This window comes from Hemitrygon akajei, chromosome 8 (genome assembly GCF_048418815.1).
Source record: "Hemitrygon akajei chromosome 8, sHemAka1.3, whole genome shotgun sequence".
Taxonomy (NCBI): Eukaryota; Metazoa; Chordata; class Chondrichthyes; order Myliobatiformes; family Dasyatidae; genus Hemitrygon; species Hemitrygon akajei.
Genome location: NC_133131.1, coordinates 177,250,515 through 177,277,558, shown reverse-complemented (window position 1 = coordinate 177,277,558; position 27,044 = coordinate 177,250,515). Strand labels below are relative to the sequence as shown.

At 53.1% G+C, this 27,044-nt stretch overlaps 1 protein-coding gene across 2 annotated transcripts in view; it reads left to right on the top strand.

Moving 5' to 3' along the window:
• LOC140732479 (tonsoku-like protein) overlaps positions 1-27,044 on the top strand; it is a 288,594-nt gene that overhangs the window by 48,651 nt on the left and 212,899 nt on the right. For both annotated transcript variants that reach the window (XM_073055190.1, XM_073055192.1), the window contains exons 5-7: positions 2,085-2,210; positions 7,512-7,668; positions 24,892-24,944. In XM_073055190.1, the coding sequence (XP_072911291.1) occupies positions 2,085-2,210; positions 7,512-7,668; positions 24,892-24,944 (336 nt within the window). The remainder of the gene's footprint in view (positions 1-2,084; positions 2,211-7,511; positions 7,669-24,891; positions 24,945-27,044) is intronic.

The following is a 27,044-nucleotide window of genomic DNA, read 5'->3' as shown; positions in this document are numbered from 1 at the left end:
CACTGTGGGAGGGGCGGGTACCGAGGGAGGGTCACACTGTGGGAGGGACGGTACTGAGGGAGGGTCACACTGTGGGAGGGGTGGTTCTGAGGGATTGTCACACTGTGGGAGGGGGGGGGTACCGAGGGAGGGTCACACTGTGGGAGGGGAGGTACTGAGGGAGGGTCACACTGTGGGATGGGGGTACTGAGGAGGGTCACACTGTGGGATGGGGGTTACTGAGGGAGGGTCACACTGTGGGGGGGGTGGTACTGAGGGATCATTCCATCGTGGGATGGGGGGTACTGAGGGAGAGTCACTGTGGGAGGGGTGGAACTGGGGGAGGGTCACACTGAGAGGGGCGGTACTGAGGGATTGTCACACTGTGGGAGGGGCGGGTACCGAGGGAGGGTCACACTGTGGGAGGGGAGGTACCGAGGGAGGGTCACACTGTGGGAGGGGGCGGGTACCGAGGGAGGATCACACTGTGGGAGGGGAGGTACTGAGGGAGGGTCACTGTGGGAGGGGTGGAACTGGGGGAGGGTCACACTGAGAGGGGCGGTACTGAGGGATTGTCACACTGTGGGGGGGCGGTACCGAGGGAGGGTCACACTGTGGGAGGGGAGGTACCGAGGGAGGGTCACACTGTGGGAGGGGCGGGGGTACCGAGGGAGGATCACACTGTGGGAGGGGAGGTACTGAGGGAGGGTCACTGTGGGAGGGACGGTACTGAGGGAGGGTCACACTGTGGGAGGGGCGGTATTGAGGGAGGGTCACACTGAGAGGGGCGGTACTGAGGGAGGGTCACACTGTGGGAGGGGAGGTACCGAGGGAGGGTCACACTGTGGGAGGGACGGTACTGAGGGAGGGTCACACTGGGAGGGGCGGTACTGAGGGATTGACACACTGTGGGAGGGGCGGGTACTGAGGGAGGGTCACACTGTGGGAGTGGAGGTATTGAGGGAGGGTCACACTGTGGGAGGGACGGTACTGAGGGAGGGTCACACTGTGGGAGGGGAGGTACTGAGGGAGGGTCACACTGTGGGATGGGGGTACTGAGGAGGGTCACACTGTGGGATGGGGGTTACTGAGGGAGGGTCACACTGTGGGGGGGGTTGTACTGAGGGATCATTCCATCGTGGGATGGGGGGTACTGAGGGAGAGTCACTGTGGGAGGGGTGGAACTGGGGGAGGGTCACACTGAGAGGGGCGGGTACTGAGGGATTGTCACACTGTGGGAGGGGCGGGTACCGAGGGAGGGTCACACTGTGGGAGGGGAGGTACCGAGGGAGGGTCACACTGTGGGAGGGGCGGGGTACCGAGGGAGGATCACACTGTGGGAGGGGAGGTACTGAGGGAGGGTCACTGTGGGAGGGGTGGAACTGGGGGAGGGTCACACTGAGAGGGGCGGGTACTGAGGGATTGTCACACTGTGGGAGGGGCGGGTACCGAGGGAGGGTCACACTGTGGGAGGGGAGGTACCGAGGGAGGGTCACACTGTGGGAGGGGCGGGTACCGAGGGAGGATCACACTGTGGGAGGGGAGGTACTGAGGGAGGGTCACTGTGGGAGGGACGGTACTGAGGGAGGGTCACACTGTGGGAGGGGTGGTATTGAGGGAGGGTCACACTGAGAGGGGCGGGTACTGAGGGAGGGTCACACTGTGGGAGGGGAGGTACCGAGGGAGGGTCACACTGTGGGAGGGACGGTACTGAGGGAGGGTCACACTGGGAGGGGCGGGTACTGAGGGATTGACACACTGTGGGAGGGGCGGGTACTGAGGGAGGGTCACACTGTGGGAGTGGAGGTATTGAGGGAGGGTCACACTGTGGGAGGGACGGTACTGAGGGAGGGTCACACTGTGGGAGTGGAGGTATTGAGGGAGGGTCACACTGTGGGAGGGGCGGGTACTGAGGGAGGGACCGAGGGAGGGGCGGGTACTGAGGGAGGGACCGTGGGAGGGGCAGTGATATACCGTTCTTTGTTGTGGTGACAGCACACTGCCCCTCCTGATCCGGTGAAGGAGGTAACGTGCGAGAAGTTCCCGTGCCGTCCAGTGTTGACACTAGACCAGCCGTGGGGAGTTCACAATACCTCTCTCAGCAGGAGTGCAAGACGTGGCTGCATATTGCTGGAGTCCAGCAGAATATGGGGACAGACCAGACGGAAGTGGAGGAGAGCCTACGGGCAGCCATGCACCACGCACTGAAATCCGGGGATTCCAGGCTGCAGGTATGGAACCCACCAGGGTCCGGGGTTGGGTGATGGGCATTGTCAGAGCTGGCTCCCGAGTAACAGCTGGTGCCAGGGTCTGGGATTGGGTGATGGGCATTGTCAGAGCTGGCAACCCTGGCTGGCTCCCGAGTAACAGCTGGTGCCAGGGTCTGGGATTGGGTGATGGGCATTGTCACAGCTGGCAGCCCTGGCTGGCTCCCGAGTAACAGCTGGTGCCAGGGTCTGGGATTGGGTGATGGGCATTGTCACAGCTGGCAGCCCTGGCTGGCTCCCGAGTAACAGCTGGTGCCAGGGTCTGGGATTGGGTGATGGGCATTGTCAGAGCTGGCAGCCCTGGCTGGCTCCCGAGTAACAGCTGGTGCCAGGGTCCGGGGTTGGGCATTGTCAGAGCTGGCAGCCCTGGCTGGCTCCCGAGTAACAGCTGGTGCCAGGGTCTGGGATTGGGTGATGGGCATTGTCAGAGCTGGCAACCCTGGCTGGCTCCCGAGTATCAGCTGGTGCCAGGGTCTGGGATTGGGTGATGGGCATTGTCAGAGCTGGCAGCCCTGGCTGGCTCCCGAGTAACAGCTGGTGCCAGGGTCTGGGATTGGGTGATGGGCATTGTCAGAGCTGGCAGCCCTGGCTGGCTCCCGAGTAACAGCTGGTGCCAGGGTCTGGGGTTGGGTGATGGGCATTGTCAGAGCTGGCAGCCCTGGCTGGCTCCCGAGTAACAGCTGGTGCCAGGGCTGTAGGCAGCTCCCCCCCCCCCCCATTTACTGTAGACATACTTAGCACACAGTGATAGCCACCAAGCCCAGGATACCCTCCCACCTCGCGGGGGATCCAGTCGTGGCACTGTGAGTGTAGAGGAGGAGGAGGTTTGAGGGGGGAAAGAGGAGGAGGGAGCAACGGGTTGTCCTCGCTCTGACCTGAATGAAATGTGTATGCAGTCAACCACACTCTGCACCCAAAACCCATCCACAGCCCTGTCTCCGGAGTCCAGCCCTCTTCACAGCCTCCTGTCGGGCAGAGATACAAATCCTGAAGTCACCAGGCTCAAGGACAGAGTCTATCCCATTGTTATCGGCCTCCCGGCCTCCCTCAGTCTGTCTGACACTGCGCTGCACTCTATCTGTAACTGCAACACTAGTCTGCTGTTGTTTCCCTTGTACTTCCTCAATACACTGAGTAATAATCCGATCTGGGTCAACAGTTTTCGTCCTCTTACACCCCTACTGGGGCATAGGCTGACAACAGAAGCTCTCCGCAGTTCTCTGTCCTGGGCCAGGCTTCCCCTCCCGGGGATGAGGACTTCAACCATCACTGGGACAGAGGCCACTGATGGCAGCTCTCCGCAGTTCTCTGTCCTGGGCCAGACTTCCCCTCCCGGGGATGAGGACTTCAACCATCACTGGGACAGAGGCCACTGACGGCAGCTCTCCGCAGTTCTCTGTCCTGGGCCAGGCTTCCCCTCCCGGGGATGAGGACTTCAACCATCACTGGGACAGAGGCCACTGATGGCAGCTCTCCGCAGTTCTCTGTCCTGGGCCAGGCTTCCCCTCCCGGGGATGAGGACGTTGTAGCTTCTGGTGTTTCTGTAGCTCTGGGATTTTACAGGGTGGGGTTGCCGGCCCCATGTCCAGCCCACCTGGGATTTTACAGGGTGGGGTTGCCGGCCCCATGTCCAGCCCACCTGGGATTTTACAGGGTGGGGTTGCCGGCCCCATGTCCAGCCCTCTTTTCACCCCGGTGATGCCACGTCAAAGTTCACTGTAGCAATGAGCAGGCTGTGGTTCATTTTGCACTCTCCGGCCTGGGCCCCGACGCATCGGTTCACCCCGTACACACCACGCTGCAACTGTTCCGTACCTTACAGACTTCGATTCAGGTGGTACAGGCTGTTCTCCGAAAGTGAGGTTCCAGTCTACCTACTGCCGTGATCCTTTCAGATATTTGTAAAGCGCTTTGCAGTAGTTGTCTTTGTTTAGTCCTTACACTGTACGTTCTCGCCGTGACCATCTGGGTTCCCTCCCACGCTCCACGGGTTCGGGTTAGTGAGTTGTCTCCAGAAGTGTGGTCCCATTTGTCCAGACGCTGTCGGCCATTGATGCAACTCATGTCCGTGTGGCAAATGGAACTCGTTTCATCTTTACACATCCGAATATAAAATCTATTCCTACCTCACAGACATCTTCCCCAAACATAGAGAGGTTCTGGAAGGAAGTGACTCGTTTCATCTTTACACATCCGAATATAAAATCTATTCCTACCTCACAGACATCTTCCCCAAACATAGAGAGGTTCTGGAAGGAAGTAACTCGTTTCATCTTTACACGTCCGAATATAAAATCTATTCCTACCTCACAGACATCTTCCCCAAACATAGAGAGGTTCTGGAAGGAAGTGACTCGTTTCATCTTTACACGTCCGAATATAAAATCTATTCCTACCTCACAGACATCTACCCCAAACATAGAGAGGTTCTGGAAGGAAGTAACTCGTTTCATCTTTATACGTCCGAATATAAAATCTATTCCTACCTCACAGACATCTTCCCCAAACATAGAGAGGTTCTGGAAGGAAGTAACTCGTTTAATCTTTACACGTCCGAATATAAAATCTATTCCTACCTCACAGACATCTTCCCCAAACATAGAGAGGTTCTGGAAGGAAGTGACTCGTTTCATCTTTACACGTCCGAATATAAAATCTATTCCTACCTCACAGACATCTTCCCCAAACATAGAGAGGTTCTGGAAGGAAGTAACTCGTTTCATCTTTACACGTCCGAATATAAAATCTATTCCTACCTCACAGACATCTTCCCCAAACATAGAGAGGTTCTGGAAGGAAGTAACTCGTTTCATCTTTACACGTCCGAATATAAAATCTATTCCTACCTCACAGACATCTTCCCCAAACATAGAGAGGTTCTGGAAGGAAGTAACTCGTTTCATCTTTACACGTCCGAATATAAAATCTATTCCTACCTCACAGACATCTTCCCCAAACATAGAGAGGTTCTGGAAGGAAGTAACTCGTTTAATCTTTACACGTCCGAATATAAAATCTATTCCTACCTCACAGACATCTTCCCCAAACATAGAGAGGTTCTGGAAGGAAGTGACTCGTTTCATCTTTACACGTCCGAATATAAAATCTATTCCTACCTCACAGACATCTTCCCCAAACATAGAGAGGTTCTGGAAGGAAGTAACTCGTTTCATCTTTACACGTCCGAATATAAAATCTATTCCTACCTCACAGACATCTTCCCCAAACATAGAGAGGTTCTGGAAGGAAGTAACTCGTTTCATCTTTACACGTCCGAATATAAAATCTATTCCTACCTCACAGACATCTTCCCCAAACATAGAGAGGTTCTGGAAGGAAGTAACTCGTTTTATCTTTACACGTCCGAATATAAAATCTATTCCTACCTCACAGACATCTTCCCCAAACATAGAGAGGTTCTGGAAGGAAGTAACTCGTTTCATCTTTACACGTCCGAATATAAAATCTATTCCTACCTCACAGACATCTTCCCCAAACATAGAGAGGTTCTGGAAGGAAGTGAAAGATTGAGCCCTTCTTCCTTCCTCTCAAAGTGCAAAGTAAATTTATTATCAGCGAAGGGAAGATCTTCTGGGCGTTCACAGGAAGATTAAAAAATACAATCATCGAGTTTATGAAAACTGTTCAGAACAAAGACTAAATGTGCAAAAGAGGACAAATGGTGCCGATAACAAATGAAAATATAGAAATAACACAGAGAACATGAGTTGTAGATCCTTGGTCGTCAGTCTGTCGGGGAAGGAATCGGTTCAGTGTTGTGCTGAGAGAAGATGAATTGACCTTATTACTTACATCCTTTACATAACGTGCAATCATAGTGATTTATAATAAATAGTATGTACAACACAACAGTCAATATAACATAGAAATACAGTTGTGTCAGCGTGAATTAATCAGTCTGATGGCCTGGTGGAAGAAGCTGTCCCAGAGCCTGTTGGTCCTTACATTATGCTGCGGTACCGTTTCCCGGATGGTAGCAGCTGGAACGGTTTGTGGTTGGGGTGACTCAGGTCCCCAGTGATCCTGTGGGCCCTTTTTACACACCTGTCTTTGTAAACGTCCTGAATAGTGGGAGGTTCACATCTACAGATGTGTACCACTCTCTGCAGGGACCTGTGATTGAGGGAGGTACAGTTCCTGTCAGGATACTCTCAATTGTGTCCTTGTAGAAAGTTATCCAGGTTGGTGCAGGAGCCTGATAGTTGAATTCAACATTCTAAGTACATTTATTATCAAAGTCTGTATAAATTATAAAACCTTGAGATTCCTCTGCCAAAAAGCAAGAAGTACGAAAGAGCCCAATTTTTTTTTTTAAAAAAGGACCAACACCCAATGTGGAGAGGGAGAGGGGAGAGAGGGAAAGGAAAAAAACACAAATTGTGCAGACCTTAAGAGCAAGCAACAGCATTCAGATCCACATTGAGTCCATAGGCCCAGAGCCCAGAGCAGGGCCACAGCCTCAGTTCGTCACACAGTGGGGCAAATTGCCTTGAAGCTCGTGGACGTGAAGCGCGTAGCAGATGGAGCAGCGTCACAGGTTCAGTGCCGCGAAGAAGGGAGTAAACATCACGGAAGGACGAGTGGAATCGGCCTAATCCTTGCCTCCAGTCCTGACACGCTGCCTTATTGGTCTGCCTAGGGCAGCCTTTAACTTGTCCAAACACAGGGTTGTGTCCCACTCTAGGACCCAGGCCCTGCCGTAGCGATACGCTCTGGGCCTGGATCTTGCCACCCAGCACGAGCCACAGCCCTGCTCGACCTTTGCAGATTGGCTCGGCGCCCACACTGATCCAGCCTCGCTCCCGGATTAGGTGGATGGGCCCTGAGATTCCTTCTCACTAACTCCTCTCCAATGCGCCCGCTCAAACTCCATCTCCGACTCCCTGTCTGTCTCGACCTCGTTCCGACATTGCATCACACCCTCGAGTCAGCCTCGCCTCTTCACCTTGTGAGTTTGAGTTAGTAATGAAGTACTTGGTGGTTGGGACCTGCACCTCCTTCCTGTGGATACCTGGTACCCGATGGTAGGTGCACGGTCTTTAAGGACAGGTGCACCTTTTGTGACGGTACACTCTGGAGATGTGCTGACTGCTCCGGAGGGCTTGGCTGCTGGAAGACTGTACCTCCCGCCCAATGCAGAGCTGAGCTGAGTGAGGTTATCCTGGTGGGTACTAACTCTCCCTGAAGCTGGTGGTGTCTATCTTCACCGAGACTTCTGCTTCTCTCACCCCTCCAATCCCTCAGCACAAGGTGCAGAATGCCATTGGGAAGATGCAGCAACAGTCCGATCCTCCCTGGGAACCGGAGCCGGGAGACAGCTCCACGGGGACTGAGACTGATGAGAGCACAGACCTGGAGGATGAGGAGCTCCCAGAACAACCTCCCACCCACACTCAAACAGGTATGCCTGGGCTGTGCCCCCCAGGGGTGTCACTGGAACGGAGGAATTGGGAGTGTGGGGGAGACTGAGGGGTCTAGAGGGTGGGGGGGAGTCAGGTGGGAAGAGGAGATAAAGGGGAGAGCAGGAAATGGGGTGAGAGGCAGTGGAGGAGGATAGAGAGTGAGGGAATAATGAGGGGGAAATGAGAGTGGGACGGGGTATAGAAGGTTGAGGGAGGGATGAGGTGGGGATGTTGGAAAGAGGGGGTTGATAAGGTGATGGGGAAATCCAGGGAGGAGGGGGATATGGAACACAGAGCTGTAAGCACAAGAACAGGCCCTTCTGCCAAACCAACTAAATTAGTAATCAAATGGCCGGCTAAAATTATCTCTTCTGTCCACATAATATCTATTTCCTCCCATTTTCCTCTGATGTATCTGCCTCTTCCACCGCCTCAGGCTCTGTATTCTAGACATCCAGCACTCTCTGTATCAAAAACTTTAATAATATGCTCTCTCACCTTTACTGCGTGCTCTCTGGTGTTAGACATTTCAACCCTGTGATAAGTTCTGTTTGTTTACTCTGTGCCTCTCATTATCTTCGAAACTGCTAACAGTTCTCTCAGCCTAGTGACTCATGGTGTGGTCATAGAGAGTACAGAACAGAAACAGACTTTGTCCCACCCAAGCCATTCAATCTGCCTGAACTGCAAACACACTCCACCATACCCCTTCCATCCACAAACCTATCAAACTTGCATCCAATTCCAGTAAACACCGCTTCCCCTCCTCCAGTCTCCCGTCTCCCCTCTCCCCCCTCCCCTTGCCCACTTCCCCTCCCACCTCCCCATCCACTCTCAACCCTCCCGTCTCACCCTCACCTCTCTCCCTTCCCCTCCCTCCCCACCCCATCTCCCCAACACTCTCCCACTCCCCCTCTACACTCTCCCACTACCCCTCTCCCCCTCCCCTCCCACCTCCCCATCCACTCTCACCCCTCCTGTCCCACCCTCACCTCTCCCCCTCCCCTTGCCCACTTCCCCTCCCACCCCATCCACTCTCACCCCTCCATCTCACCCTCACCTCTCTCCCCTCCCCCTCACCTCTCTCCCCTCCCCTCCCTCCCCACCCCTCTCCCACTCCCCCTACCCTCTCCCACTACCCTCTCCCCCTCCCCTTCCACCTCCCCATCCACTCTCACCCCTCTCGTCTCACCCTCACCTCTCTCCCCTCCCCTCACCCACTTCCCCTCCCACCTCCCCATCCACTCTCACCCCACCCCTCTCCCACTCCCCCCTCTACCCTCTCCCACTCCCCCCTCTACCCTCTCCCACTCACCCTCTCCTCCTCCCCACCTCTCTCTCCCCAACCCTATCTCCCCACCCCCTCCCACTCCCCCCACCCTCTCCCCCTCTCCACCCCTCTCTCCCCTCCCCTCGCCCCCCTCCACTCTCCCCCCTCTTCTCTCCTCTCTCTCTTCAACCCTCCCTCTCCCCTGTGAGTCCTGTTCCCCAGCTCCCTCCCAGTCAGAATGCCCATTACCCGTGTAGTGAAGTGTGAGGGGGTTTGGTGAAGTGTGAGGGGCTTTGGTGATGTGTAGTGAAGTGTGAGGGGGTTTGGTGATGTGTGAGGGGCTTTGGTGATGTGTAGTGAAGTGTGAGGGGGTTTGGTGATGTGTAGTGAAGTGTGAGGGGGTTTGGTGATGTGTAGTGAAGTGTGAGGGGGTTTGGTGAAGTGTGAGGGGGTTTGGTGAAGTGTAGTGAAGTGTGAGGGGGTTTGGTGAAGTGTGAGGGGGTTTGGTGACGTGTAGTGAAGTGTGAGTGGGTTTGGTGAAGTGTGAGGGGGTTTGGTGAAGTGTAGTGAAGTGTGAGGGGGTTTGGTGATGTGTAGTGAAGTGTGAGGGAGTTTGGTGAAGTGTGAGGGGGTTTGGTGATGTGTAGTGAAGTGTGAGGGGGTTTGGTGATGTGTAGTGAAGTGTGAGGGGGTTTGGTGAAGTGTGAGGGGGTTTGGTGATGTGTAGTGAAGTGTGAGGGGGTTTGGTGAAGTGTGAGGGGGTTTGGTGATGTGTAGTGAAGTGTGAGGGGGTTTGGTGAAGTGTGAGGGGGTTTGGTGACGTGTAGTGAAGTGTGAGGGGGTTTGGTGAACTGTAGTGAAGTGTGAGTGGGTTTGGTGAAGTGTGAGGGGGTTTGGTGAAGTGTGAGGGGGTTTGGCGATGTGTAGTGAAGTGTGAGTGGGTTTGGTGAAGTGTGAGGGGGTTTGGTGATGTGTAGTGAAGTGTGAGGGGGTTTGGTGAAGTGTAGTGAAGTGTGAGGGGGTTTGGTGAAGTGTGAGGGGGTTTGGTGAAGTGTGAGGGGGTTTGGTGACGAGTAGTGAAGTGTGAGGGGGTTTGGTGAAGTGTGAGGGGGTTTGGTGATGTGTAGTGAAGTGTGAGGGGGTTTGGTGATGTGTAGTAAAGTGTGAGGGGGTTTGGTGAAGTGTAGTGAAGTGTGAGGGGGTTTGGTGAAGTGTGAGGGGGTTTGGTGACGAGTAGTGAAGTGTGAGGGGGTTTGGTGAAGTGTGAGGGGGTTTGGTGATGTGTAGTGAAGTGTGAGGGGGTTTGGTGATGTGTAGTAAAGTGTGAGGGGGTTTGGTGAAGTGTAGTGAAGTGTGAGGGGGTTTGGTGATGTGTAGTGAAGTGTGAGTGGGTTTGGTGAAGTGTGAGGGGGTTTGGTGATGTGTAGTGAAGTGTGAGTGGGTTTGGTGAAGTGTGAGGGGGTTTGGTGATGTGTAGTGAAGTGTGAGGGGGTTTGGTGAAGTGTGAGGGGGTTTGGTGAAGTGTGAGGTGGTTTGGTGAACTGTAGTGAAGTGTGAGTGGGTTTGGTGAAGTGTGAGGGGGTTTGGTGACGTGTAGTGAAGTGTGAGGGGGTTTGGTGATGTGTGAGGGGGTTTGGTGATGTGTAGTGAAGTGTGAGGGGGTTTGGCAATGTGTGAGGGGGTTTGGTGACGTGTGAGGGGGTTTGGTGATGTGTAGTGAAGTGTGAGTGGGTTTGGTGAAGTGTGAGGTGGTTTGGTGAACTGTAGTGAAGTGTGAGGGGGTTTGGTGACGTGTAGTGAAGTGTGAGGGGGTTTGGTGAAGTGTGAGGGGGTTTGGTGACGTGTAGTGAAGTGTGAGGGGGTTCGGTGAAGTGTAGTGAAGTGTGAGGGGGTTTGGTGAAGTGTGAGGGGGTTTGGTGACGTGTAGTGAAGTGTGAGGGGGTTTGGTGAAGTGTAGTGAAGTGTGAGGGGGTTTAGTGAAGTGTGAGGGGGTTTGGTGACGTGTAGTGAAGTGTGAGCGGGTTCGGTGAAGCGTGAGGGGGGTTGGTGACGTGTAGTGAAGTGTGAGGTGGTTTGGTGAACTGTAGTGAAGTGTGAGGGGGTTTGGTGAAGTGTGAGGGGGTTTGGTGATGTGTAGTGAAGTGTGAGGGGGTTCGGTGAAGCGTGAGGGGGGTTGGTGACGTGTAGTGAAGTGTGAGGTGGTTTGGTGAACTGTAGTGAAGCGTGAGGGGGTTTGGTGAAGTGTGAGGTGGTTTGGTGAAGTGTGAGGGGGTTTGGTGACGAGTAGTGAAGTGTGAGGGGGTTTGGTGAAGTGTGAGGGGGTTTGGTGATGTGTAGTGAAGTGTGAGGGGGTTTGGTGATGTGTAGTAAAGTGTGAGGGGGTTTGGTGAAGTGTAGTAAAGTGTGAGGGGGTTTGGTGAAGTGTGAGGGGGTTTGGTGACGAGTAGTGAAGTGTGAGGGGGTTTGGTGAAGTGTGAGGGGGTTTGGTGATGTGTAGTGAAGTGTGAGGGGGTTTGGTGATGTGTAGTAAAGTGTGAGGGGGTTTGGTGAAGTGTAGTGAAGTGTGAGGGGGTTTGGTGATGTGTAGTGAAGTGTGAGGGGGTTTGGTGATGTGTAGTGAAGTGTGAGTGGGTTTGGTGAAGTGTGAGGGGGTTTGGTGATGTGTAGTGAAGTGTGAGTGGGTTTGGTGAAGTGTGAGGGGGTTTGGTGATGTGTAGTGAAGTGTGAGGGGGTTTGGTGAAGTGTGAGGGGGTTTGGTGAAGTGTGAGGTGGTTTGGTGAACTGTAGTGAAGTGTGAGTGGGTTTGGTGAAGTGTGAGGGGGTTTGGTGACGTGTAGTGAAGTGTGAGGGGGTTTGGTGATGTGTGAGGGGGTTTGGTGATGTGTAGTGAAGTGTGAGGGGGTTTGGCAATGTGTGAGGGGGTTTGGTGACGTGTGAGGGGGTTTGGTGATGTGTAGTGAAGTGTGAGTGGGTTTGGTGAAGTGTGAGGTGGTTTGGTGAACTGTAGTGAAGTGTGAGGGGGTTTGGTGACGTGTAGTGAAGTGTGAGGGGGTTTGGTGACGTGTAGTGAAGTGTGAGGGGGTTCGGTGAAGTGTAGTGAAGTGTGAGGGGGTTTGGTGAAGTGTGAGGGGGTTTGGTGACGTGTAGTGAAGTGTGAGGGGGTTTGGTGAAGTGTAGTGAAGTGTGAGGGGGTTTGGTGAAGTGTGAGGGGGTTTGGTGACGTGTAGTGAAGTGTGAGCGGGTTCGGTGAAGCGTGAGGGGGGTTGGTGACGTGTAGTGAAGTGTGAGGTGGTTTGGTGAACTGTAGTGAAGTGTGAGGGGGTTTGGTGAAGTGTGAGGGGGTTTGGTGATGTGTAGTGAAGTGTGAGGGGGTTCGGTGAAGCGTGAGGGGGGTTGGTGACGTGTAGTGAAGTGTGAGGTGGTTTGGTGAACTGTAGCGAAGCGTGAGGGGGTTTGGTGAAGTGTGAGGTGGTTTGGTGACGTGTAGTGAAGTGTGAGGGGGTTTGGTGACATGTAGTGAAGTGTGAGGGGGTTTGGTGAAGTGTGAGGGGGTTTGGTGATGTGTAGTGAAGTGTGAGGGGGTTTGGTGATGTGTAGTGAAGTGTGAGGGGGTTTGGTGAAGTGTGAGGGGGTTTGGTGATGTGTAGTGAAGTGTGAGTGGGTTTGGTGAAGTGTGAGGTGGTTTGGTGACGTGTAGTGAAGTGTGAGGGGGTTTGGTGACATGTAGTGAAGTGTGAGGGGGTTTGGTGAAGTGTGAGGGGGTTTGGTGAAGTGTGAGGGGGTTTGGTGAAGTGTGAGGGGGTTTGGTGATGTGTAGTGAAGTGTGAGGGGGTTTGGTGAAGCATGAGTGGGTTTGGTGAAGTGTGAGGGGGTTTGGTGATGTGTAGTGAAGTGTGAGGGGGTTTGGTGAAGCGTGAGTGGGTTTGGTGATGTGTAGTGAAGTGTGAGGTGGTTTGGTGAACTGTAGTGAAGAGTGAGGGGGTTTGGTGAAGTGTAGTGAAGTGTGAGGGGGTTTGGTGACGTGTGAGGGGGTTTGGTGACGTGTGAGGGGGTTTGGTGACGTGTAGTAAAGTGTGAGGGGGTTTGGTGAAGTGTGAGGGGGTTTGGTGATGTGTAGTGAAGTGTGAGGGGGTTTGGTGACGTGTGAGGGGGTTTGGTGACGTGTAGTAAAGTGTGAGGGGGTTTGGTGAAGTGTGAGGGGGTTTGGTGATGTGTAGTGAAGTGTGAGGGGGTTTGGTGACGTGTGAGGGGGTTTGGTGACGTGTAGTAAAGTGTGAGGGGGTTTGGTGATGTGTAGTGAAGTGTGAGGGGGTTCGGTGAAGCGTGAGGGGGTTTGGTGATGTGTAGTGAAGTGTGAGGTGGTTTGGTGAAGTGTGAGGGGGTTTGGTGAAGTGTGAGGGGGTTTGGTGAACTGTAGTGAAGTGTGAGGGGGTTTGGTGAAGTGTGAGGGGGTTTGGTGACGTGTAGTGAAGTGTGAGGGGGTTTGGTGAAGTGTGAGGTGGTTTGGTGAACTGTAGTGAAGTGTGAGGGGGTTTGGTGAAGTGTGAGGGGGTTTGGTGATGTGTAGTGAAGTGTGAGGGGGTTCGGTGAAGCGTGAGGGGGGTTGGTGACGTGTAGTGAAGTGTGAGGTGGTTTGGTGAACTGTAGTGAAGCGTGAGGGGGTTTGGTGAAGTGTGAGGTGGTTTGGTGACGTGTAGTGAAGTGTGAGGGGGTTTGGTGAAGTGTGAGGGGGTTTGGTGATGTGTAGTGAAGTGTGAGGGGGTTTGGTGAAGTGTGAGGGGGTTTGGTGAACTGTAGTGAAGTGTGAGGGGGTTTGGTGAAGTGTGAGGGGGTTTGGTGAAGTGTAGTGAAGTGTGAGGGGGTTCGGTGAAGTGTGAGGGGGTTTGGTGATGTGTGAGGTGGTTTGGTGACGTGTAGTGAAGTGTGAGGGGGTTTGGTGAAGTGTGAGGGGGTTTGGTGATGTGTAGTGAAGTGTGAGGGGGTTTGGTGACGTGTAGTGAAGTGTGAGGGGGTTTGGTGAAGTGTGAGGGGGTTTGGTGATGTGTAGTGAAGTGTGAGGGGGTTTGGTGAAGCGTGAGTGGGTTTGGTGATGTGTAGTGAAGTGTGAGGTGGTTTGGTGAAGTGTGAGGGGGTTTGGTGAAGTGTAGTGAAGAGTAAGGGGGTTTGGTGACGTGTGAGGGGGTTTGGTGACGTGTAGTAAAGTGTGAGGGGGTTTGGTGAAGTGTGAGGGGGTTTGGTGATGTGTAGTGAAGTGTGAGGGGGTTTGGTGAAGTGTGAGGGGGGTTTGGTGATGTGTAGTGCAGTGTGAGGGGGTTTGGTGATGTGTGAGGGGGTTTGGTGACGTGTAGTGAAGTGTGAGAGGGTTTGGTGATGTGTAGTGAAGTGTGAGGGGGTTCGGTGAAGCGTGAGGGGGTTTGGTGATGTGTAGTGAAGTGTGAGGTGGTTTGGTGAAGTGTGAGGGGGTTTGGTGAAGTGTGAGGGGGTTTGGTGAACTGTAGTGAAGTGTGAGGGGGTTTGGTGAAGTGTGAGGGGGTTTGGTGACGTGTAGTGAAGTGTGAGGGGGTTTGGTGAAGTGTGAGGGGGTTTGGCGATGTGTAGTGAAGTGTGAGTGGGTTTGGTGAAGTGTGAGGGGGTTTGGTGATGTGTAGTGAAGTGTGAGGGGGTTTGGTGACGTGTAGTGAAGTGTGAGGGGGTTTGGTGACGTGTAGTGAAGTGTGAGGGGGTTTGGTGAAGTGTGAGGGGGTTTGGTGACGTGTAGTGAAGTGTGAGGGGGTTTGGTGATGTGTAGTGAAGTGTGAGGTGGTTTGGTGAACTGTAGTGAAGTGTGAGGGGGTTTGGTGACGTGTAGTGAAGTGTGAGGGGGTTTGGTGAAGTGTGAGGGGGTTTGGTGACGTGTAGTGAAGTGTGAGGGGGTTTGGTGAAGTGTGAGGGGGTTTGGTGATGTGTAGTGAAGTGTGAGGGGGTTTGGTGAAGTGTAGTGAAGTGTGAGGGGGTTTGGTGAAGTGTGAGGGGGTTTGGTGATGTGTAGTGAAGTGTGAGGGGGTTTGGTGAAGTGTGAGGGGGTTTGGTGATGTGTAGTGAAGTGTGAGGGGGTTTGGTGAAGTGTGAGGGGGGGTTGGTGAAGTGTGAGGGGGTTTGGTGACGTGCAGTGAAGTGTGAGGGGGTTTGGTGAAGTGTAGTGAAGTGTGAGGGGGTTTGGTGAAGTGTGAGGGGGTTTGGTGAAGTGTAGTGAAGTGTGAGGGGGTTTGGTGAAGTGTGAGGGGGTTTGGTGACGTGTAGTGAAGTGTGAGGGGGTTTGGTGAAGTGTAGTGAAGTGTGAGGGGGTTTGGTGAAGTGTGAGGGGGTTTGGTGACGTGTGAGGGGGTTCGGTGAAGTGTAGTGAAGTGTGAGGGGGTTTGGTGAAGTGTGAGGGGGTTTGGTGACGTGTAGTGAAGTGTGAGGGGGTTTGGTGAAGTGTAGTGAAGTGTGAGGGGGTTTGGTGAAGTGTGAGGGGGTTTGGTGACGTGTAGTGAAGTGTGAGGGGGTTCGGTGAAGCGTGAGGGGGGTTGGTGACGTGTAGTGAAGTGTGAGGTGGTTTGGTGAACTGTAGTGAAGTGTGAGGGGGTTTGGTGAAGTGTGAGGGGGTTTGGTGATGTGTAGTGAAGTGTGAGGGGGTTCGGTGAAGCGTGAGGGGGGTTGGTGACGTGTAGTGAAGTGTGAGGTGGTTTGGTGAACTGTAGTGAAGCGTGAGGGGGTTTGGTGAAGTGTGAGGTGGTTTGGTGACGTGTAGTGAAGTGTGAGGGGGTTTGGTGACATGTAGTGAAGTGTGAGGGGGTTTGGTGAAGTGTGAGGGGGTTTGGTGATGTGTAGTGAAGTGTGAGGGGGTTTGGTGATGTGTAGTGAAGTGTGAGGGGGTTTGGTGAAGTGTGAGGGGGTTTGGTGATGTGTAGTGAAGTGTGAGTGGGTTTGGTGAAGTGTGAGGTGGTTTGGTGACGTGTAGTGAAGTGTGAGGGGGTTTGGTGACATGTAGTGAAGTGTGAGGGGGTTTGGTGAAGTGTGAGGGGGTTTGGTGATGTGTAGTGAAGTGTGAGGGGGTTTGGTGAAGTGTGAGGGGGTTTGGTGATGTGTAGTGAAGTGTGAGGGGGTTTGGTGAAGCGTGAGTGGGTTTGGTGATGTGTAGTGAAGTGTGAGGTGGTTTGGTGAACTGTAGTGAAGAGTGAGGGGGTTCGGTGAAGTGTGAGGGGGTTTGGTGATGTGTAGTGAAGTGTGAGGGGGTTTGGTGAAGTGTGAGGGGGTTTGGTGATGTGTAGTGAAGTGTGAGTGGTTTTGGTGAAGTGTGAGGTGGTTTGGTGACGTGTAGTGAAGTGTGAGGGGGTTTGGTGATATGTAGTGAAGTGTGAGGGGGTTTGGTGAAGTGTGAGGGGGTTTGGTGATGTGTAGTGAAGTGTGAGGGGGTTTGGTGATGTGTAGTGAAGTGTGAGGGGGTTTGGTGACGTGTAGTGAAGTGTGAGGGGGTTTGGTGAAGTGTGAGGGGGTTTGGTGATGTGTAGTGAAGTGTGAGGGGGTTTGGTGAAGCGTGAGTGGGTTTGGTGATGTGTAGTGAAGTGTGAGGTGGTTTGGTGAACTGTAGTGAAGAGTAAGGGGGTTTGGTGACGTGTGAGGGGGTTTGGTGACGTGTAGTAAAGTGTGAGGGGGTTTGGTGAAGTGTGAGGGGGTTTGGTGATGTGTAGTGAAGTGTGAGGGGGTTTGGTGAAGTGTGAGGGGGGTTTGGTGATGTGTAGTGCAGTGTGAGGGGGTTTGGTGATGTGTGAGGGGGTTTGGTGACGTGTAGTGAAGTGTGAGAGGGTTTGGTGATGTGTAGTGAAGTGTGAGGGGGTTCGGTGAAGCGTGAGGGGGTTTGGTGATGTGTAGTGAAGTGTGAGGTGGTTTGGTGAAGTGTGAGGGGGTTTGGTGAAGTGTGAGGGGGGTTTGGTGAACTGTAGTGAAGTGTGAGGGGGTTTGGTGAAGTGTGAGGGGGTTTGGTGACGTGTAGTGAAGTGTGAGGGGGTTTGGTGAAGTGTGAGGGGGTTTGGCGATGTGTAGTGAAGTGTGAGTGGGTTTGGTGAAGTGTGAGGGGGTTTGGTGATGTGTAGTGAAGTGTGAGGGGGTTTGGTGACGTGTAGTGAAGTGTGAGGGGGTTTGGTGACGTGTAGTGAAGTGTGAGGGGGTTTGGTGAAGTGTGAGGGGGTTTGGTGACGTGTAGTGAAGTGTGAGGGGGTTTGGTGATGTGTAGTGAAGTGTGAGGTGGTTTGGTGAACTGTAGTGAAGTGTGAGGGGGTTTGGTGACGTGTAGTGAAGTGTGAGGGGGTTTGGTGAAGTGTGAGGGGGTTTGGTGACGTGTAGTGAAGTGTGAGGGGGTTTGGTGAAGTGTGAGGGGGTTTGGTGATGTGTAGTGAAGTGTGAGGGGGTTTGGTGAAGTGTAGTGAAGTGTGAGGGGGTTTGGTGAAGTGTGAGGGGGTTTGGTGATGTGTAGTGAAGTGTGAGGGGGTTTGGTGAAGTGTGAGGGGGTTTGGTGATGTGTAGTGAAGTGTGAGGGGGTTTGGTGAAGTGTGAGGGGGTTTGGTGATGTGTAGTGAAGTGTGAGGGGGTTTGGTGAAGTGTAGTGAAGTGTGAGGGGGTTTGGTGAAGTGTGAGGGGGTTTGGTGATGTGTAGTGAAGTGTGAGGGGGTTTGGTGAAGTGTGAGGGGGTTTGGTGATGTGTAGTGAAGTGTGAGGGGGTTTGGTGAAGTGTGAGGGGGGGTTGGTGAAGTGTGAGGGGGTTTGGTGACGTGCAGTGAAGTGTGAGGGGGTTTGGTGAAGTGTAGTGAAGTGTGAGGGGGTTTGGTGAAGTGTGAGGGGGTTTGGTGAAGTGTAGTGAAGTGTGAGGGGGTTTGGTGAAGTGTGAGGGGGTTTGGTGACGTGTAGTGAAGTGTGAGGGGGTTTGGTGAAGTGTAGTGAAGTGTGAGGGGGTTTGGTGAAGTGTGAGGGGGTTTGGTGACGTGTGAGGGGGTTCGGTGAAGTGTAGTGAAGTGTGAGGGGGTTTGGTGAAGTGTGAGGGGGTTTGGTGACGTGTAGTGAAGTGTGAGGGGGTTTGGTGAAGTGTAGTGAAGTGTGAGGGGGTTTGGTGAAGTGTGAGGGGGTTTGGTGACGTGTAGTGAAGTGTGAGGGGGTTCGGTGAAGCGTGAGGGGGGTTGGTGACGTGTAGTGAAGTGTGAGGTGGTTTGGTGAACTGTAGTGAAGTGTGAGGGGGTTTGGTGAAGTGTGAGGGGGTTTGGTGATGTGTAGTGAAGTGTGAGGGGGTTCGGTGAAGCGTGAGGGGGGTTGGTGACGTGTAGTGAAGTGTGAGGTGGTTTGGTGAACTGTAGTGAAGCGTGAGGGGGTTTGGTGAAGTGTGAGGTGGTTTGGTGACGTGTAGTGAAGTGTGAGGGGGTTTGGTGACATGTAGTGAAGTGTGAGGGGGTTTGGTGAAGTGTGAGGGGGTTTGGTGATGTGTAGTGAAGTGTGAGGGGGTTTGGTGATGTGTAGTGAAGTGTGAGGGGGTTTGGTGAAGTGTGAGGGGGTTTGGTGATGTGTAGTGAAGTGTGAGTGGGTTTGGTGAAGTGTGAGGTGGTTTGGTGACGTGTAGTGAAGTGTGAGGGGGTTTGGTGACATGTAGTGAAGTGTGAGGGGGTTTGGTGAAGTGTGAGGGGGTTTGGTGATGTGTAGTGAAGTGTGAGGGGGTTTGGTGAAGTGTGAGGGGGTTTGGTGATGTGTAGTGAAGTGTGAGGGGGTTTGGTGAAGCGTGAGTGGGTTTGGTGATGTGTAGTGAAGTGTGAGGTGGTTTGGTGAACTGTAGTGAAGAGTGAGGGGGTTCGGTGAAGTGTGAGGGGGTTTGGTGATGTGTAGTGAAGTGTGAGGGGGTTTGGTGAAGTGTGAGGGGGTTTGGTGATGTGTAGTGAAGTGTGAGTGGTTTTGGTGAAGTGTGAGGTGGTTTGGTGACGTGTAGTGAAGTGTGAGGGGGTTTGGTGATATGTAGTGAAGTGTGAGGGGGTTTGGTGAAGTGTGAGGGGGTTTGGTGATGTGTAGTGAAGTGTGAGGGGGTTTGGTGATGTGTAGTGAAGTGTGAGGGGGTTTGGTGACGTGTAGTGAAGTGTGAGGGGGTTTGGTGAAGTGTGAGGGGGTTTGGTGATGTGTAGTGAAGTGTGAGGGGGTTTGGTGAAGCGTGAGTGGGTTTGGTGATGTGTAGTGAAGTGTGAGGTGGTTTGGTGAACTGTAGTGAAGAGTAAGGGGGTTTGGTGACGTGTGAGGGGGTTTGGTGACGTGTAGTAAAGTGTGAGGGGGTTTGGTGAAGTGTGAGGGGGTTTGGTGATGTGTAGTGAAGTGTGAGGGGGTTTGGTGAAGTGTGAGGGGGGTTTGGTGATGTGTAGTGCAGTGTGAGGGGGTTTGGTGATGTGTGAGGGGGTTTGGTGACGTGTAGTGAAGTGTGAGAGGGTTTGGTGATGTGTAGTGAAGTGTGAGGGGGTTCGGTGAAGCGTGAGGGGGTTTGGTGATGTGTAGTGAAGTGTGAGGTGGTTTGGTGAAGTGTGAGGGGGTTTGGTGAAGTGTGAGGGGGTTTGGTGAACTGTAGTGAAGTGTGAGGGGGTTTGGTGAAGTGTGAGGGGGTTTGGTGACGTGTAGTGAAGTGTGAGGGGGTTTGGTGAAGTGTGAGGGGGTTTGGCGATGTGTAGTGAAGTGTGAGTGGGTTTGGTGAAGTGTGAGGGGGTTTGGTGATGTGTAGTGAAGTGTGAGGGGGTTTGGTGACGTGTAGTGAAGTGTGAGGGGGTTTGGTGACGTGTAGTGAAGTGTGAGGGGGTTTGGTGAAGTGTGAGGGGGTTTGGTGACGTGTAGTGAAGTGTGAGGGGGTTTGGTGATGTGTAGTGAAGTGTGAGGTGGTTTGGTGAACTGTAGTGAAGTGTGAGGGGGTTTGGTGACGTGTAGTGAAGTGTGAGGGGGTTTGGTGAAGTGTGAGGGGGTTTGGTGACGTGTAGTGAAGTGTGAGGGGGTTTGGTGAAGTGTGAGGGGGTTTGGTGATGTGTAGTGAAGTGTGAGGGGGTTTGGTGAAGTGTAGTGAAGTGTGAGGGGGTTTGGTGAAGTGTGAGGGGGTTTGGTGATGTGTAGTGAAGTGTGAGGGGGTTTGGTGAAGTGTGAGGGGGTTTGGTGATGTGTAGTGAAGTGTGAGGGGGTTTGGTGATGTGTAGTGAAGTGTGAGGGGGTTTGGTGAAGTGTGAGGGGGGGTTGGTGAAGTGTGAGGGGGTTTGGTGACGTGCAGTGAAGTGTGAGGGGGTTTGGTGAAGTGTAGTGAAGTGTGAGGGGGTTTGGTGAAGTGTGAGGGGGTTTGGTGAAGTGTAGTGAAGTGTGAGGGGGTTTGGTGAAGTGTGAGGGGGTTTGGTGACGTGTAGTGAAGTGTGAGGGGGTTTGGTGAAGTGTAGTGAAGTGTGAGGGGGTTTGGTGAAGTGTGAGGGGGTTTGGTGACGTGTGAGGGGGTTCGGTGAAGTGTAGTGAAGTGTGAGGGGGTTTGGTGAAGTGTGAGGGGGTTTGGTGACGTGTAGTGAAGTGTGAGGGGGTTTGGTGAAGTGTAGTGAAGTGTGAGGGGGTTTGGTGAAGTGTGAGGGGGTTTGGTGACGTGTAGTGAAGTGTGAGGGGGTTCGGTGAAGCGTGAGGGGGGTTGGTGACGTGTAGTGAAGTGTGAGGTGGTTTGGTGAACTGTAGTGAAGTGTGAGGGGGTTTGGTGAAGTGTGAGGGGGTTTGGTGATGTGTAGTGAAGTGTGAGGGGGTTCGGTGAAGCGTGAGGGGGGTTGGTGACGTGTAGTGAAGTGTGAGGTGGTTTGGTGAACTGTAGTGAAGCGTGAGGGGGTTTGGTGAAGTGTGAGGTGGTTTGGTGACGTGTAGTGAAGTGTGAGGGGGTTTGGTGACATGTAGTGAAGTGTGAGGGGGTTTGGTGAAGTGTGAGGGGGTTTGGTGATGTGTAGTGAAGTGTGAGGGGGTTTGGTGATGTGTAGTGAAGTGTGAGGGGGTTTGGTGAAGTGTGAGGGGGTTTGGTGATGTGTAGTGAAGTGTGAGTGGGTTTGGTGAAGTGTGAGGTGGTTTGGTGACGTGTAGTGAAGTGTGAGGGGGTTTGGTGACATGTAGTGAAGTGTGAGGGGGTTTGGTGAAGTGTGACGGGGTTTGGTGATGTGTAGTGAAGTGTGAGGGGGTTTGGTGAAGTGTGAGGGGGTTTGGTGATGTGTAGTGAAGTGTGAGGGGGTTTGGTGAAGCGTGAGTGGGTTTGGTGATGTGTAGTGAAGTGTGAGGTGGTTTGGTGAACTGTAGTGAAGAGTGAGGGGGTTTGGTGAAGTGTGAGGGGGTTTGGTGATGTGTAGTGAAGTGTGAGGGGGTTTGGTGACGTGTGAGGGGGTTTGGTGACGTGTAGTAAAGTGTGAGGGGGTTTGGTGAAGTGTGAGGGGGTTTGGTGATGTGTAGTGAAGTGTGAGGGGGTTTAGTGAAGTGTGAGGGGGGTTTGGTGATGTGTAGTGCAGTGTGAGGGGGTTTGGTGATGTGTAGTGAAGTGTGAGGGGGTTTGGTGATGTGTAGTGAAGTGTGAGGGGGTTTGGTGAAGCGTGAGGGGGTTTGGTGATGTGTAGTGAAGTGTGAGGTGGTTTGGTGAAGTGTGAGGGGGTTTGGTGAAGTGTGAGGGGGTTTGGTGAACTGTAGTGAAGTGTGAGGGGGTTTGGTGAAGTGTGAGGGGGTTTGGTGACGTGTAGTGAAGTGTGAGGGGGTTTGGTGAAGTGTGAGGTGGTTTGGTGAACTGTAGTGAAGTGTGAGGGGGTTTGGTGAAGTGTGAGGGGGTTTGGTGATGTGTAGTGAAGTGTGAGGGGGTTCGGTGAAGCGTGAGGGGGGTTGGTGACGTGTAGTGAAGTGTGAGGTGGTTTGGTGAACTGTAGTGAAGCGTGAGGGGGTTTGGTGAAGTGTGAGGTGGTTTGGTGACGTGTAGTGAAGTGTGAGGGGGTTTGGTGACATGTAGTGAAGTGTGAGGGGGTTTGGTGAAGTGTGAGGGGGTTTGGTGATGTGTAGTGAAGTGTGAGGGGGTTTGGTGAAGTGTAGTGAAGTGTGAGGGGGTTCGGTGAAGTGTGAGGGGGTTTGGTGATGTGTAGTGAAGTGTGAGGGGGTTTGGTGATGTGTAGTGAAGTGTGAGGGGGTTTGGTGAAGTGTGAGGGGGTTTGGTGATGTGTAGTGAAGTGTGAGTGGGTTTGGTGAAGTGTGAGGTGGTTTGGTGACGTGTAGTGAAGTGTGAGGGGGTTTGGTGACATGTAGTGAAGTGTGTGGGGGTTTGGTGAAGTGTGAGGGGGTTTGGTGATGTGTAGTGAAGTGTGAGGGGGTTTGGTGATGTGTAGTGAAGTGTGAGGGGGTTTGGTGACGTGTAGTGAAGTGTGAGGGGGTTTGGTGAAGTGTGAGGGGGTTTGGTGATGTGTAGTGAAGTGTGAGTGGGTTTGGTGAAGTGTGAGGTGGTTTGGTGACGTGTAGTGAAGTGTGAGGGGGTTTGGTGACATGTAGTGAAGTGTGAGGGGGTTTGGTGAAGTGTGAGGGGGTTTGGTGATGTGTAGTGAAGTGTGAGGGGGTTTGGTGAAGCGTGAGTGGGTTTGGTGATGTGTAGTGAAGTGTGAGGTGGTTTGGTGAACTGTAGTGAAGAGTAAGGGGGTTTGGTGACGTGTGAGGGGGTTTGGTGACGTGTAGTAAAGTGTGAGGGGGTTTGGTGAAGTGTGAGGGGGTTTGGTGATGTGTAGTGAAGTGTGAGGGGGTTTGGTGAAGTGTGAGGGGGGTTTGGTGATGTGTAGTGCAGTGTGAGGGGGTTTGGTGATGTGTGAGGGGGTTTGGTGACGTGTAGTGAAGTGTGAGAGGGTTTGGTGATGTGTAGTGAAGTGTGAGGGGGTTCGGTGAAGCGTGAGGGGGTTTGGTGATGTGTAGTGAAGTGTGAGGTGGTTTGGTGAAGTGTGAGGGGGTTTGGTGAAGTGTGAGGGGGTTTGGTGAACTGTAGTGAAGTGTGAGGGGGTTTGGTGAAGTGTGAGGGGGTTTGGTGACGTGTAGTGAAGTGTGAGGGGGTTTGGTGAAGTGTGAGGGGGTTTGGCGATGTGTAGTGAAGTGTGAGTGGGTTTGGTGAAGTGTGAGGGGGTTTGGTGATGTGTAGTGAAGTGTGAGGGGGTTTGGTGACGTGTAGTGAAGTGTGAGGGGGTTTGGTGAAGTGTGAGGGGGGTTTGGTGACGTGTAGTGAAGTGTGAGGGGGTTTGGTGAAGCGTGAGGGGGTTTGGTGAAGTGTAGTGAAGTGTGAGGGGGTTTGGTGAAGCGTGAGGGGGTTTGGTGAAGTGTAGTGAAGTGTGAGGGGGTTTGGTGAAGTGTGAGGGGGTTTGGTGATGTGTAGTGAAGTGTGAGGGGGTTTGGTGAAGTGTGAGGGGGTTTGGTGATGTGTAGTGAAGTGTGAGGGGGGTTTGGTGATGTGTAGTGAAGTGTGAGGGGGTTCGGTGAAGCGTGAGGGGGTTTGGTGACGTGTAGTGAAGTGTGAGGGGATTTGGTGAAGCGTGAGGGGGTTTGGTGAAGTGTAGTGAAGTGTGAGGTGGTTTGGTGAACTGTAGTGAAGTGTGAGGGGGTTTGGTGAAGTGTGAGGGGGTTTGGTGACGTGTGAGGGGGTTTGGTGAAGTGTAGTGAAGTGTGAGGGGGTTTGGTGAAGTGTGAGAGGGTTTGGTGACGTGTGAGGGGGTTTGGTGACGTGTAGTGAAGTGTGAGGGGGGGTTGGTGAAGTGTGAGGGGGGGTTGGTGAAGTGTGAGGGGGTTTGGTGACGTGCAGTGAAGTGTGAGGGGGGGTTGGTGAAGTGTGAGGGGGTTTGGTGAAGTGTGAGGGGTTTTGGTGACGTGTAGTGAAGTGTGAGGGGGTTTGGTGAAGTGTAGTGAAGTGTGAGAGGGTTTGGTGAAGTGTGAGGGGGTTTGGTGACGTGTAGTGAAGTGTGAGGTGGTTTGGTGATGTGTAGTGAAGTGTGAGGGGGTTTGGTGATGTGTAGTGAAGTGTGAGGGGGTTTGGTGACGTGTGAGGGGGTTTGGTGATGTGTAGTGAAGTGTGAGGGGGTTTGGTGAAGTGTGAGGGGGTTTGGTGACGTGTAGTGAAGTGTGAGTGGGTTTGGTGAAGTGTGAGGGGGTTTGGTGATGTGTAGTGAAGTGTGAGGGGGTTTGGTGAAGTGTGAGGGGGTTTGGTGATGTGTAGTGAAGTGTGAGTGGGTTTGGTGAAGTGTGAGGGGGTTTGGTGACATGTAGTGAAGTGTGAGGGGGTTTGGTGACATGTAGTGAAGTGTGAGGGGGTTTGGTGATGTGTAGTGAAGTGTGAGGGGGTTTGGTGAACTGTAGTGAAGTGTGAGGGGGTTTGGTGAAGTGTAGTGAAGTGTGAGGGGGTTTGGTGACGTGCAGTGAAGTGTGAGGGGGTTTGGTGAAGTGTAGTGAAGTGTGAGGGGGTTTGGTGAAGTGTGAGGGGGTTTGGTGACGTGTAGTGAAGTGTGAGGGGGTTTGGTGATGTGTAGTGAAGTGTGAGGGGGTTTGGTGAAGTGTGAGGGGGTTTGGTGACGTGTAGTGAAGTGTGAGGGGGTTTGGTGATGTGTAGTGAAGTGTGAGGGGGTTTGGTGAAGCGTGAGGGGGTTTGGTGACGTGTAGTGAAGTGTGAGGTGGTTTGGTGAACTGTAGTGAAGTGTGAGGGGGTTTGGTGACGTGTGAGGGGGTTTGGTGAAGTGTAGTGAAGTGTGAGGGGGTTTGGTGAAGTGTGAGAGGGTTTGGTGACGTGTGAGGGGGTTTGGTGACGTGTAGTGAAGTGTGAGGGGGTTTGGTGAAGTGTAGTGAAGTGTGAGGGGGTTTGGTGAAGTGTGAGGGGGTTTGGTGACGTTTCATGTGCTGGAGACATCCGGCTGATCCTGTAATCCCATTTCAGGGAGGAGAAGCGAAGTCCTGGCACCTGGGCCACAGCCGCCTCCCAGAATCACGGTGAGTTGGACACTGGTCTTCTTTCAACACCCCCCCCCCCACAGACCGTGGCCTGTACGCCCTTTGGATAGGTGGGGATGAACTACCATCAGTCCAGCGAGAGGGATGACGTGGTACAAGATCCCAGTGACAGAGGATGTCACAGCATGTTCTGACCTTTTTACTGACTCCAAGGTTGTTCTCACCCCTCCCTCCCACCGAACCCTCCATTGTTCTATCACCCATGAGCCTATCTAAGAGTGTCATAGATGTCCCCAATGTATCTGCATCTATCACCCCTCCCCCTCCCCCGGCAGTGCGATCCACTTACTGTGTGTATAACACCTACCTCTGACATCCCTCTCCCCACCTGTACTCTCCTGCAATTACCTCAAAGTGGTACCCTTTCCAGCCTGGAAAACGGCCTCTCTCTGTGCCTCATCACCTTGTACATCTCCATCAAGTCAGCTCGCGTCTTCCTTTGCTCCCAAGGGAAAAGCCTTTCCTAATAAGTCACACTCTCCAATCCAGGCAGCATCCTCCGAGGGGAGATCTCCTCTGCACCTTCTCTAACGCTTCCTCCTTCCTGTAATGGGAAGTGATTGCAAGACATTGACAAGTCAGGACGATCTGTGAGTTGATGGGGAACCTGCAGAAGGTGCAGCTCCTCTTGCCCTGTGCCTGCTGCCCTCCCTCTCCATTCCTCATGGTTCTGTAGATGTGATGAACGGTAGCAGAGAGAGCTGGGACACTGGGAGTTCAGTCTGGCAGCTGCTAAAACCACATCAGACACAGAGCAGGGGTGGAGGGAGGGATCTGTGTCTACCACTGTGATCCTTTCACTCATACACTAACTGAATGACAGCCCAGCCCATGGACACACAGCCCACACTGACAGGCGCAGAACACAGGGACAGATCACAAGCACTGACAGATGTCGCACACTGACTTCACACACAGACACACACACACGGACACACACACAGACACACACACACGGACACTCACACACAAAAACACACAGACACACACACACAAAAACACACGGACACAAACACAGACACACACAGACATCACACACAGAAACACACGGAGACATACACAGAAACACACGGACATCACACAGACACACACACACACAAACACAGACACACACAGACATCACACGGACATCACACAGACACACACACACACAAACACACGGACACACACACAGACACACACAGACATCACACACAGAAACACACGGAGACATACACAGAAACACACGGACATCACACAGACACACACACACACAAACACAGACACACACAGACATCACACGGACATCACACAGACACACACACACACACAAAAACACACGGACACACACACAGACACACACAGACACACACAGACATCACACAGACACACACACAGACATCACACGGACATCACACAGACACACACACACAAAAACACATGGACACACACACAGAAACACACGGACACACACACAGAAACACACGGAGACATACACAGAAACACACGGACATCACACAGACACACACACACAGAAACACACGGACACACACACAGACACACACAGACATCACACAGACACACACACAGAAACACACGGACATCACACAGACACACACACACAAAAACACATGGACACACACACAGAAACACATGGACACACACACAGAAACACACGGAGACATACACAGAAACACACGGACATCACACAGACACACACACACAAAAACACATGGACACACACACAGAAACACACGGACACACACACAGAAACACACACACAAAAACACACGGACACACACACAGAAACACACAGACATCACACAGACACACACACACAGAAACACACGGACATCACACAGACACACACACAAAAACACACAGACACACACACAAAAACACACGGACACACACACAGACATCACACAGACACACACACAAAAACACACGGACACACACACAGACATCACACAGACACACACACAAAAACACATGGACACACACAGAAACACACGGACACACACACAGAAACACACGGACATCACACAGACACACACACACACACAGTAACACACGGACACACACACAGAAACACACGGA